The sequence below is a fragment of the Elephas maximus genome, chromosome 12 (genome assembly GCF_024166365.1).
Source record: "Elephas maximus indicus isolate mEleMax1 chromosome 12, mEleMax1 primary haplotype, whole genome shotgun sequence".
Lineage (NCBI taxonomy): Eukaryota > Metazoa > Chordata > Mammalia > Proboscidea > Elephantidae > Elephas > Elephas maximus.
Window position 1 is genome coordinate 43,252,932 of NC_064830.1, and position 12,737 is coordinate 43,265,668.

A 12,737-nucleotide genomic window follows, 5' to 3' on the forward strand; every position below is an offset into this window, starting at 1 on the left:
AACCCTCGCCAGGGCAGGCTTAACATAACGTAAAATTGGAGAAGATTCCATGGTATCAAAATTCTCTTTCGATGTTTCTTTGACAGTGCTCGTTCCACGACTACAGCCCCATCTTAGACTGAATTAGATTACTCTATTACTTTTTAACAAGAGTACCAGCACTCAAAAACTCTTGGTTGGAATTTAGCAGTATAACAAAGTGATATATAAAAATTTAAAGACCTGAGTTTATCATTCACTAAATCTTGCCATAATTAATGGGGGAGAATCTGAGAAGGGCAAGGTTAAATCAATAAAGAACTCTCTGACCTTTTTATGTACAGAAATGTCTGTTTTTTTCCTAGATTTTATTTTCTCAGTGTTTCTATCTATGTGGCTACATCTTTAGGCTTAACTTGGTCTTTTCCTCTGGGTTGGGTTTTTTTTTTTTTTTTAAATGTACGTTAAGTGTTCTGCCTATGATTTGTCAACATTTTTTAATTTTAGATGTGCAAATACCAGTCTCTGGCATGTATAATTGTCCTCTTAAAAGATGATCTTGGTAATTAGAACATGCTACCACCAACTGACTTTAATACCTTAGGGTCAAGGCCCCAAGGTCAAGGCTGAACTATATAATATTTGTGCCTTAAGGGTGTTTATCTGAAATAAGAAAACTATTCTTCTAAAAACAACAACAAAATGCAGCTATGTATGGAAACAAAAATAATGCCCAACATTTAACAATACAAGTGGATAATATTATGGAGGGGGGATCGGCAGGCTAAGAAGTGTGTCTTAAAAGTGGATGACTTTTGTTATTTGGCCAGGTATACAAAAGAACTTCTTTTTCTCTGCTGAATTCCATCTCCTTGGAAGGGTTAATCTATTTACCCCATTTTAATTGGCTAAGCTTTCTAGACAGAAACTAGAACCTTATGTTGATGAGATAAGGTCAATGAAAATTATTTAAGGGAAACTAGAAAAGTTCTTTATTCTTCTGCTTGAGCTTTCATTTTCAGAATTAGTCTGCCAGGAAATTCTGATGCTTACAGGAAGTATGAAGCTCAGTTCCTCAGACTCCATAAATGAAGAAGAGATGCAGTACTCACCGATGCTTGTGTTCTCCCAGGGCTGCTAGCCACCAGTTCTTGTGCAGGGAGCCTAGTCCTTAAGATTTCCCAGTTTCCATGAGATTTGAAGACCTTGGCTGAACCTACCACAAACCTTCTTCGGCTGCAAGTACCAGGTTGCAGGTCTCTAGCCAACACTGTGCTATTTTTACCATGGAAGATTTTAATCACCCTGGACAACTGCCCTTACCAAATGTAGGTAATATGCCCTGCCAGAGGTGAAACTACTCTATTCCGAGAGACCAAGAGGCTGGGTCAGAGCCATCTGTTGGATTTAGAGATAGTCTCTGTGATAGCACGGCCCTTCTTCCCCTCCCAAAGACAAGCCTATCAAACATATGTGGGAGATAGGAAGAACCCTCCAGTATGAAGTATAATACTAAATATAGCCCTTTTCACATATGCTTTTTCCCATTAGTTATTAATTTATTTTTCTGTTACCATGGGAAATAGGAGTGATGTCAAAGGGCCTTCCCCAAGGACCCCTGGCATCCTCTGGGTAAAATTAAGAAAAAAATTTCAGGCTCCAGCCTCTGTTAAGTATTTAGTTTATTAATTATGGTTTTCTGTCTAAGAATTAGGGTTCTCAAAGCAGAGTTTTACAAGTTGTTTGACAACACGACTGTACTTTGGTGCTATGTAGAGAAGTCAGATGGCTTTAGATTATTAAAATTTTATCATTCTTGAAGAATGTGGTGGGTGTGGGTATGTAGGGGACAAGTGGCTTTGGGTCTGCCTGAATGGAACAGCATTTTGTTTGGTATTAATTCTTTTAAGGGACTAGCTTTGGTATATCAAATATTTTTCCATCCCAAACCATTGAGGAATCAGTCATATTCCCATATTAACAGTGAGTCAATACTTCAGTGGTTTTCAGGGATATAGGTATGTGAGGCTATTATAATATATATAATTATTTTAATATTAGGTGGGATGTATAGTTTGAAGCCCTGGTGGCACAGTGGTTAAGATTTCGGCTGCCAACCAAAAGGTTGGCAGTTCAAATCTACCAGCTGCTCCTTGGAAACCCTATGGGGCAGTTTTACTCTGTCCTATAGGGTCCCTATAAGTTGGAATCGACTTGACGGCAAAGGGTTTAGTTTTCTGGTTCATATATAGTTTAGAAAAAGTTCCACCAGTGATACTGATTCAACACTGTTGAAAATCATTGGTTTAAATAATCAACAGTGACAGATTTCTGGGAACAGACGACGGATGGTACAGATGTAACAGGGGAGTAGTATCAAAGCCTTCAGGTTAGACAAAGTGAGATATCTGTGGGTTGATCAGCATTAAACTTTGAATAGCAACAGAAAAATTTCACTATTTAGGCAAGAATGAACAATAAGAGGTTGCATCAAACACCTCTGTGAATGTTATGTCTTTGGGATTTCAGATCTCTCAGAGGTTTACATACCCTTTAAGTGTAATCTGAAGAAAGTGACCTCAACTTAAAGGAGAAATTCTGCCTGTGTTTAGGTAAGTGTCCAGGCTTGGCAAGGTTCCTTCCCTTTTAGAAGCTAATTCTTTAGCAAGTGCTTAAACTCTGCCAAATTATAGCAGGTAGCTTCTCGAGAAAAACCCCAAATGCAGAACTTTTCCAGCTGGCAACCCCAGATAACCCATGGCTCCCCGTCTACTGCTGCTCCTCTCCCACTAACCGTGCACAATGCTGCAGACGGGCCACATAGGAGGCTATCAGGGCATGCTCATCGGCCAAGTGACTGGGTACATCCTGGCTATACTGTAACCTAGGAACAATGGAGGCAAAGACAGCAAGCGTAAAACAAACACACACAGGGGGAGAAATGAACATGGATTAAAATGGGCAACCATCAAAGAAAAATAGAAAAAAATAGTAAATCATGATATAGAAAATAAAAAAATCACAATGCATAATGGAACCAGGATTAACGGCGGTTAGTCCACAGGAATATATCTCACAACTGCTTTGAACAAAGACAGCCCCCCTTAGGGGACTGCTTTGAATGACACTAGAACCCTTGAGAAGAACACCAATAAAGAGTCACCAGCGGAGCCTTGCTCACTAGACTTGTCCAAGCTCTGGGCTCTGTGATGATGTATCTTTTAGGAAATGCCACCTAGTGGAAAATGAAGTTGAGGTAGAGTAGGTCTATTTGGACTTACTATGTGGCCCCCGAATGTTGTGCTTTTTATAACTTTTGTCCATGTTTAAGAGTTTTGATAGCTATCTCATATTACCAGTTAAGTATTTTCATTTCTATAAGGATACCTGCCTACAGCTTATTCAATTTTCTCCCAAAAAATTGGTACTCAAACCAAACTTGTTAGAACTATATCTAATTGTAAATCTACCCTATATATATATTCTAAGTGAAGACTTCTCTTAAAGATATATGGAAGGTCTTTAAGCAGATGATCTTCTTCTTTCTTTAAAACTTTTTACTATAACCCATTGCTGTTGAGTGGATTCCGACTCCTGACTCATAGCGACCCTACAGGACAGAGTAGAGCTACCTCAAAGGGTTTTCAAGGCTATAAATCTTTATGGAAGCAGGCTGCCACATCTTTCTCCTGAGGAGCAGCCAGCAGGTTGTAACCACCAACCTTTTGGTTAGCACCCAAAGGGCTTTAACCATTGTGCCATCAGGGTTCCACTTTTTACTACAGAAACATTAAAACATACACATTTGAGTAATTTCATGACTACCCCTTATCTACCCATCATCAAACTTCAACAAATCTCCATATTCTGTCAATCTTGTTTAAATGATTCTCCCCATCCCCCAGTTTTTTGTACAGGAGAGGGTGGCCAGAGCAAATCCTAGATGATTTATTATTTCACCTAGGAATAAATACTTCAGTATGTGTATCTATCAGACAGTGAAATTTTTTTTATATAATCTCAATGCTATTATTATGCCTAACAAAATTTACAAAAATTTATTAATATTTCAGTCATCTGCAAATTTCTTCAAATCTTCAAAAATGTCCTTTTACAGTTAAAATCAAGATCAAAACAAGGTCCACACATTGTATTTGGTCAATATGTTTTTTTTATGTTTGTATTTGACTGCTATGTTTCTGTTTTTAATCTATAGTAGTTCCTGTTTCCTCCATTTTCTTTCATAACACATACCTGTGAAGAAACCAAGTCACTTATCTTGTAGAACATCCTACATTCTGGATTTGACTGACTGCTTCCCTGTGGTATCATTTAACTTGTTTCTCTATCCCCTGTGGTTGGATCTAGAGGTCTGATTAGATTCAATTTTGTTGTTGTTGCTTTATTTTTTTGAGAAGAGGCAAGAATACATCATAGGTAGGTAGTATGGCATACTTCTTATAATCACAATATGAGACGCGTAATATAATGTAAATATTGCTAAGTGGATTCAGATGTTATTGGTCACATCACTCCATTATAAAGTTCCCCATCTACTTTTCCTCTAATGGCTTTAGTATTTAGTAAATTTAGTATTTACTGATGATTCTTGCCTAGAATCATCATTTCATGACGGGTTTCAAAATATTTTCCAATTTTATCATTTCATGCATTTATTAATTTCCTTTATTCATTTATCTTGAATATACTGTTCACTTAGGAAATGTAAAACAAATGTTTGATATTTCCTCTCATTGAACAAAATTCAGAACAATGAATTAGTGCCCTAGCAACCTCTAATGGTGACCGAGTTTTCTTTTTTTAGTGCCAGTATGAGCTCATAGATTTTTATATATTTTTTAATATGCTTCAATCCATTGCAAACATTATTTTTTTGATGCTTAAATTGCCCTGTCTTTACCCTGTGGGAGGCCTTGTAAATAGGCTTCTGTATTCTCTTGACCCTGTGGGAGGCCTTGTAAATAGGCTTCTGTATTCTCTTGACATGACCATTAAAAAAAAAAAAAACAAGCTTGTTGCCATTAAGTCGATTCCAACCCATAGCAACCTTACAGAATAGAGAACTGCCCCACAGAGTCGCCAAGGAACAGCTGGTGGATTTGAACTGCCAACCTTTTGGTTGGCAGCTGTATCATTTAACTGCTGTATCATTTAGCCACCAGGGCTCTGACATGACCGTTAGACCTTGTTAACTTCTTTGTTTCCTAGCACAGTAAGATATCCTGGGATCATGTTGTATACATCCTGCCCTAGACCTGGAACCAACCATTCTTCCAAGGATTCCTGGTTCCTTTTACTAAGAATAGTATTTAGAGACCACAATCAGGGCACTAGGGTGCTCACTGTTTCTCAGTGGTCACTGCTTCTAGGCCTTTTCAGTGGATAAACTAGAAAATTTGTATAGTTTAGAAAGAAAACAAATAAGTTCTTCTGTACATTCAAGATGTCATTTTATCTTCTTCTGGTTTGATTTGTTTGATGAGAAGTCATTGGTAACTTTTATCTTTGTTCCCTTGTATGTAATAAGGTTTTTTTTTTTCTCCTCTAATTTTTAATATTTTCAAATTAAGTATTTAAATTAAAGGCCAATATCATTGGCTTTCAGCAATTTGATTATGATATGCCTTGGTGTGATTTTCTTTGTGCTTAGAATTTGCTGAGCTTCTTGTATCTGTGGGTTTATAAAAAAAAAAAGTTTTCACCAAATTTACAAAAAAAATTTATTAAAAAATTTGGAAAAACTATCTCCTAAATATCTTTTTTCTCTTCTCCTTCTATTAGAAACCCTGATGGCATAGGGTTAAGAGCTACAGCTGCTAACTAAAAGGTCGGCAATTCGAATCCACCAGGTGCTCCTTGGAAACTCTATGGGGCAGTTCTACTCTGTCCTGTAGGGTTGCTATGAGTTGGATTCGACTCGATGGCAGTGGGTTTGGTTTTGGTTTGGTCTGTTAAGTCTAACTGCTTGACTGTCCCACAAGTCATTTTTTTCTCTGTGCTTCATTTTAGATAGTTTGTACTGCAATGTCTTTAAGCTTAGTGAGCTTTTCTTCTCCTGTTAAGCATATCCATTGAATTCTTCATTTCAGGTATCATCCCATTCAACTCTAGAAGTTTCTTTTTGTATTAAAAATTTTTTTTTATCGAAGTAGAATATGTATGCAGAAAATTCTAATTATATTTCATTTGGTTCTTTTTTATATCTTCCATTCATTTCCTCGTTACACTCAAATTTTCCTTTATATTCTTAATACTTATCATGACCAGTTTAAGTCTGTGTCTACTAATAACTAATCCTGTCATTTCTGGATCCGTTTCTATTGACCAGTTTTTCTCCTGGTTACAAGTTATACTTTCCTGCTTTTCTTATATCTTCTAGCTTTTTATTGGATGATGGACATTGCAGATATTATTTTGTCGAGTGTCTGGATTTCACTGTGCTTCTCTAAAGAGACTGGTGGTCGGTTAATTTACTTTAGATCAGCTTGGTCTTTTTGAGCCTTGTGTTTAAGCTTCATTTGCACAGACCTAGAATAACCTTCATCTAGGGCTATTTTCACCCAGCCCCTAAGGTGTTGTCTTTCTGGGGTCTTTGCTGAATGCCCCAAGTGTTCAGCAATGCCTCTCCACTCCGGTTGGCTGAAATTTGAACATTTTCCAATTCTGTGTGAGTTGAGGTAGTTGTTCCACTTTCAGCTCTCCAGTGGTTGTTACTGGCAAGGCAGCTGTTATTTGCCTGGTTTGGGGCCTCGAGGGACCTTTATGCACATTTATGGAGCTCTTTCTTTGCACGGAGCCTTGGTGGTACAGTGGTTAAGAGCTCAGGCTGCTAACCAAAAGGCCAGCAGTTTGAATCCACCAGCCACTCTGTAGAAGCCCTATGGTGGTGGTTCTACCCTGACCTATAGGGTCACTATGAGTTGGAATTTACTCGACAGCAACGGGCTTGGTTTTTCATTTTTGTTGTTGTTGTTGTTTGTTTTCTTTGTATCCCTTCTTCCTCTATAGTACTTTGCCCTGCTAATTCCAGCCTCCATAAATTCCAATTTCTGTCTCCTTATCTCAGCAAGATTGCCTTGCTCTGCTTGGCTCCGGGATTGGAGTTTGCCAGATACCTCCAGGCAAAAAGTCTGGGCAATCTCAGGGCTCATCACATTTGTTTTCCTTCCCTCAGGGATCAGTCGTGCACTATATATTGTTTCATTTCTGAAAACAGTTCTTTCATTTATTGGGACCAGTTTTCTAATAGTTTATGGTGATAGGGCTAATCTGATACCAGTTACTCCATCATGACTAGAAGTAAAAGTTCGCTCTTTAGAAACTCGTTTTTATGTACTTTACAAAAAGAAAACAATAGTGCTTTTTTTTTTTTTTTTTTAACAGCAAGCAGATTGAGAAGTACTGCTATAGAATGTTGGGGGCCATTATAAGGACTTTTTTATTCTGATATGAGAAGCTGTCAAGAGGGTTTTGAGCAGAGGAGAAATATGATCTGATTGATATTTTAAAAGAATCATTTTGTCTATGAACAGTAACTGCCAGAGGGCAGAGAAAGCAGCAGCTACTTGGAAGACTATGACAATAATCCAGATGAGAGAAAAGGGTGGTTAGGAAAACGGCAGTAGCAGTATGAGTGGTGAGATATAGCAGGATCTTGGCTAGATTGTGAAGGTGCTCTTGGATAGAGCTGATCTAATTCTGTTAATATCTTAGACAGGTATAAGAAAAATAGAGGAATCAGGTTTTGACTGAGCACTAGGAGAACAGAATTGCCATTAACTGAGATGGGGTCGACTATAGGATAAACAAGTCTGGTAGGGGAAGACAGAGGACTTAGTTCAGAACATGCTAATTATGAGACATTGTTAAACATCCAGATGAAGGCAGACGAGGTGGACATAGGAGGTTAGAACTCAGAGAAAAGGCCTGGGCCAGAAAAATATGTTTGGAAATCACCAGTTTGCAGATAGTGCCTAAAAGCTATGAGTCTGGATGAGGTCAGCAACACAGTAAGTGCAGACAGAAAAGTGTTCTCTATGGCACACTAAGAGTTCAAAGAGGTATGGAAAAATTAGCCAAGGAGGCTGAGAAGAAGTAGGAGGAAAACCAGGAGAGCACAATATCCAGAAGCCAAATGCAGAAAGTGTTTCATGTAGGAAGGAGGGAACATCTATGTCAAATGCTACTGCCATCAAGTAAGATAAAAAAAAAAAAGATAAGTACTGAGAATTGACCCCTGGATTTAGCACTGCGGAAGTCATTTGTCTCCTAGCAGAAATCATTTTGACAGAATAACGGCAGATGAAAGCCTGAGCTGGGGGTGGGGGCAGGGGTTTAAAAAGGAATAGCAGAACATAAGTTGAAGGCATTCAATGTAGATAACTTTCAAGAAGTTTTTCTGAAATGGCAAGGATATGTAGGGGGAACAGGAGAGGAAACTGAGGTCAAGAGAGGATATTTCCTCCCAAAGGAGAAAAATTAGCAAATTTACAGGTTGATAGGAAAGATGGAGCTGAGATGGGGAAAAAAAGATGCAGGAGATAAGAAAGGAGAACTGATTTACCAGAAGTTCTAACTGGTGAGTGAACATGAGACTCAGGGTACATGTGGGGGACCCACATACAAAGAGGGTGGCCGTGTATACGCAACCAACACAGGTGCATGTGTAGGTGAGGCAGGAACTTGTGGAAATCTTTTTTTCCTGGTTACTTATTTTTCCTCAGAGAAAATAGTTCACTAAACTCCATCTTAGGTTTACAGGAAGACTGCTATTCAGAACTAGTGTTGTTTGTCAAATAATTAGGGATCTAGACCAAAATGAAAAGCATTACCGGTAGCTGCCTATAGTAGATAGGGAACACACGTCTCCATGAATTTCCTGCTGATTTTGTTTGGGGTGTGGGGTGTTATGCTGTTCTACTCACATTCAAAGTTGTACCTGTTTTCCTAGATTTACTTTTTGAATTTAAACTCTTTCCTTTTTTGATACAATATCTCAAACTTTACACACACACACACACACACACACAATACATAGGCAACATTCAACTTACATTATAGGTTTTGCTTTAGCAAAGTCAATAGTTTGGAATTCAGAATATATTTTCCCATAAAAACAAAAGCATACAAATAATTGTTCTGTTTTTAAGCTGACAAATGGCAATTCAGTCTACAAAAGTAGGTGATGTTAATCCCTAAACATACAATCGTTCTAATAACAATGCTGACGTGAATTGGGCATTCGAAACAATGTAGCTATGAGGAAACACACAAGAGTTTCAAGGTAATTCATTCAGTGAACTGTGTGGAGCTCCAACTAGGTGCCAGGCACTGTGCCAGAAGCTGGGGCACGCAGCATGCAAGACCCAACCACAGTTGCTGCTCTCCTGGCACTAACAGTCTAATAGGAAAAGAGATAATCAAATAGTCACACAAATAAACATAAAATTGCAAATGTAATAAGTTTTATGACAAGAGGGACATGGTCCTTTGAGAGAATATAATAGCAGAATTTTATCCAATTAGGGAGATGAGCAAATCAAGGGTGAGCAGAATGAATCTTGGAGTTCAAAAGAGGAGTGATAATGAAAAGAACACACTTCTCCCCAGGGCCCCCTCCCCCAGCTCTAACCAACGCAGGATGACCACGGCTGGGGACAAAGGATCCTGATAAGACTGAAGGGTCTACAGCAGCACTTCTAAGAATGTATTTCCCCAGATTACCACCTTCAGAACTCCCAGGTTTCTCCTGAATTAGACCCTCTGGGAACAAGGCCTGGAATCTGCATTTGACACAAGTTCCCAGGTGCCCCAGATGCACACGGAAGTGTGAGAACTGCTCTCGAGAGGGGGGACATTCTTAAGTCTAGGTGATAATGCCTCATGGTTGCTGGGGGATCTCTAGAGGTAGCTGGCAAGAGAAGGAGCCTCTGGCCAAAGTTCAGAGGCATACCTATGGAGTTAGGGAGCAAAGGGGAGGAACGTCAGTAAGGAAAACAGGGATGAAGGGCAAGTGATGGGGGGAAGCAGATAAGCAGGACAAGCGTGCTAGAAGCTAGGTCTGAAGTACAGGGTGGAGCCACCGGTAGCAGACCTACTTACTAGGTGGGAAGCAGTGGCGCATAGCAATTGAGAGCATGGGCTTTGGAGTCCGGCAGTTTGGGTTTTAATCCATGCTCTGATACTTACTCTACACCTTTGTCCCTTCATCTGTAAGATGAGAATAACATAAAATCTACCGCATTAGTATTTACTTTAGCACTGGGAAGAGTCACTAAGAGCAGAGTCCCTGTGACCTACCAGGTACTTTTATATATGGTCTCTTGTTTATTCTCAGAACAATCTTATAAGAATGGTATTACTGTAACCCTCACAATTTCACCTCTCCCCTGAGCTCCAGAATCATGTATTTTCAACATCTGGAGTAACTGTGTGGTGCCAATGGTTAATGTGCTTGGCTACTAACCAAAAGGTTGGTGGTTCGAGTCCACCCAGAGGCACCTTGGAAAAAAGTCCTGGTGATATACTTCCAGAAAAATCTGCCACTGAAAACCGTATGGAGCAGAGTTTTACTCTGACCCATGTGGGGTCGCCATGAGTGGGAGTCGACAGGAAGGTTTTTTGTTTTTTAAATTTAGCTTTTGCCCTTGATTGCCTAACAGGCACCTTAAACTTAGTAAGTTCAAAACAGAACCTCTTCTCCTGACTTACTGCCTAAGCTACCACTCTTCTGGACTGACCAGCTTAAATGAATAGCATCACCGTCATACGGCACGACACCAAAAACCCAGGAGTTAGCTTCATTTTTATGTTTTCCTCACACTTCACATTCAATTCATTAACAAGTCCTGTTGGCTCTACTTTCAAAACAGACCCTCAAACCAGCCACTTTCACTGCTCTCCACAGTTGCCATAATTTCTCACCTGGAATTTCGCACCAAATTTCACTTAAACTACCCCAATAGCCTCTTAACTAGTCTCTCTTTTTCCACTGTTGTCCCCTATAGTCAATTCTCCACACTGCAGTGAGTAATCTTTTAAAAATAAATCAGTTTGGGGGCGATGGAAATATTCTAAAATTGACTGTGGTAATGGCCGTACATACAACTCTAACTATACTAAAAACCATCGAATTGTACACTTTGTTAAAAAGTAGGATATTAACAATTCTAAAACTGCTATATATGCATATTGGAACTGAGCTAATTAGTAAGCAGACAGTGGATGATGCGAGCCAGTATACAAGATGAGCCTGGAGCACGTTGTAATGTCAAATAGTACGGAAGTGCTCAAAAATCAAAACAATGAGGACATGGCAAAGGGACACAGGACCCAATCTGAAAGAGCTCCGAATGGCCAAAGCTAGAACATTTTGAGCAACAAACTAAATAATGTAGTATTGGATTATAACTCAAATATAAAATAAATACCCATGAGTCCAGACTGATATATAGAGAGAAATAGGAGAAAAAGAGGTGAATCTTCCCTACAGAAAAACTCCAAATAATTTATGTGGGTACTTTCCCCTCCAGGGTGTAGTGCGTAATCTCCCTCCCTCCTCCTTGATGTGGGCTGGGTTTAGTGACTTACTTCCAAAGAACAGAGTAGGGAAATGTGGAAAAGAGTAACATTACAGTACAGAAACCTCGTAAACAGTACCTCGGCCAAGATTAATATTATCAGTGACAAGTCATGTTGGTAGCATGTACTCCCCTGATGATATGATGACAAGGGCACTTCACCTGTGTGGTATTCTTCTCCAAAACCCATAACCCCAGTCTAATCATGGGAATAACATGAGAGACAGTCTATAAAATACTTGACCAGGGCTCCTCAGAGCTGTCAAGGCCATGAAAACAAAGGACTAAGAAACTGTCACAAGCCAGAAGAGTCATGATGACCTAACGCAGTGTGGTAATCTGGAACAGAAAAGGGACATCAGTGGAAAAACTAATGAAATCCAAATAATGTCTGAAGTGCAGTTAATAGTAATGTATAGATGTTGGTTTCCTAGCTGTGGCAAATGTACCACGGACATGTAAGATGTTGACTTCAGGGGAAAAAGAGTAAGAGGTAAATGGAAACTCAAAGTACTATCTTTGCAACTTTTCTTCAAACATAAAATGATTCTAAAATTAAAAGTTCATTAAAAAATATTTAGAAAAAAAATCAGATCCTGCCACCCTTATATAGTCTGGCTCCTAGCTACTTCTCTGACCTAATTTCCTATAAATCTTCCCACTGCTCACTGTGCTTCCGCCACACTGATCTTTCTGCTTTTCCAAGAAAACACCAAGTTCATTCCCACCACAAGACCTTTGTACTTACTACTCCTTTACTTGGAACATTATTCCCTCGGATCCTGGCATGGCTCTCTTTCTCTCCACATTATTCAATTTCCTAATCAAATGTCATCTCTTCAGTCCTTCCCTGACCATCCAATCAAAAATCTACGGCCCTCTGCCCTAGTCATTCTCTGTTTCTCCATCAAGCTTTATTTTTCTGGAGAGCATTTATCACTACCCTTTATTATAAAATTATTCTTTTGTGTGTTCTCCACTAGAATGGAAGTTAGATGAATTTAGGCACTTATCTTTACACAGCTAAATCACTACCTCCTAAAAGAGTGCCTTGGCACATAATACATACTCTGCTAATACTTGTTAAATTAGTGAATTGCTTCTATAGATGAACTAATTAAGCATAAAGAGTTCATACAACAGGTAAGTGACAAGGGC

At 39.1% G+C, this 12,737-nt stretch overlaps 1 protein-coding gene and 1 long non-coding RNA gene across 17 annotated transcripts in view; one reads left to right on the forward strand and one right to left on the reverse strand.

Annotated features, from left to right (window-relative positions):
• DTNB (dystrobrevin beta) overlaps positions 1-12,737 on the reverse strand; it is a 422,608-nt gene that overhangs the window by 76,568 nt on the left and 333,303 nt on the right. For all 15 annotated transcript variants that reach the window (XR_007519619.1, XM_049903708.1, XM_049903702.1 and 12 more), the window contains one exon: positions 2,774-2,863. Coding sequence is in view for 14 of the 15 variants with exons in the window: in XM_049903708.1 (XP_049759665.1) it covers positions 2,774-2,863 (90 nt within the window). In the remaining variant the exon portion in view is untranslated. The remainder of the gene's footprint in view (positions 1-2,773; positions 2,864-12,737) is intronic.
• LOC126086894 (uncharacterized) overlaps positions 1-12,737 on the forward strand; it is a 53,618-nt gene that overhangs the window by 33,017 nt on the left and 7,864 nt on the right. The window lies entirely within an intron of this gene.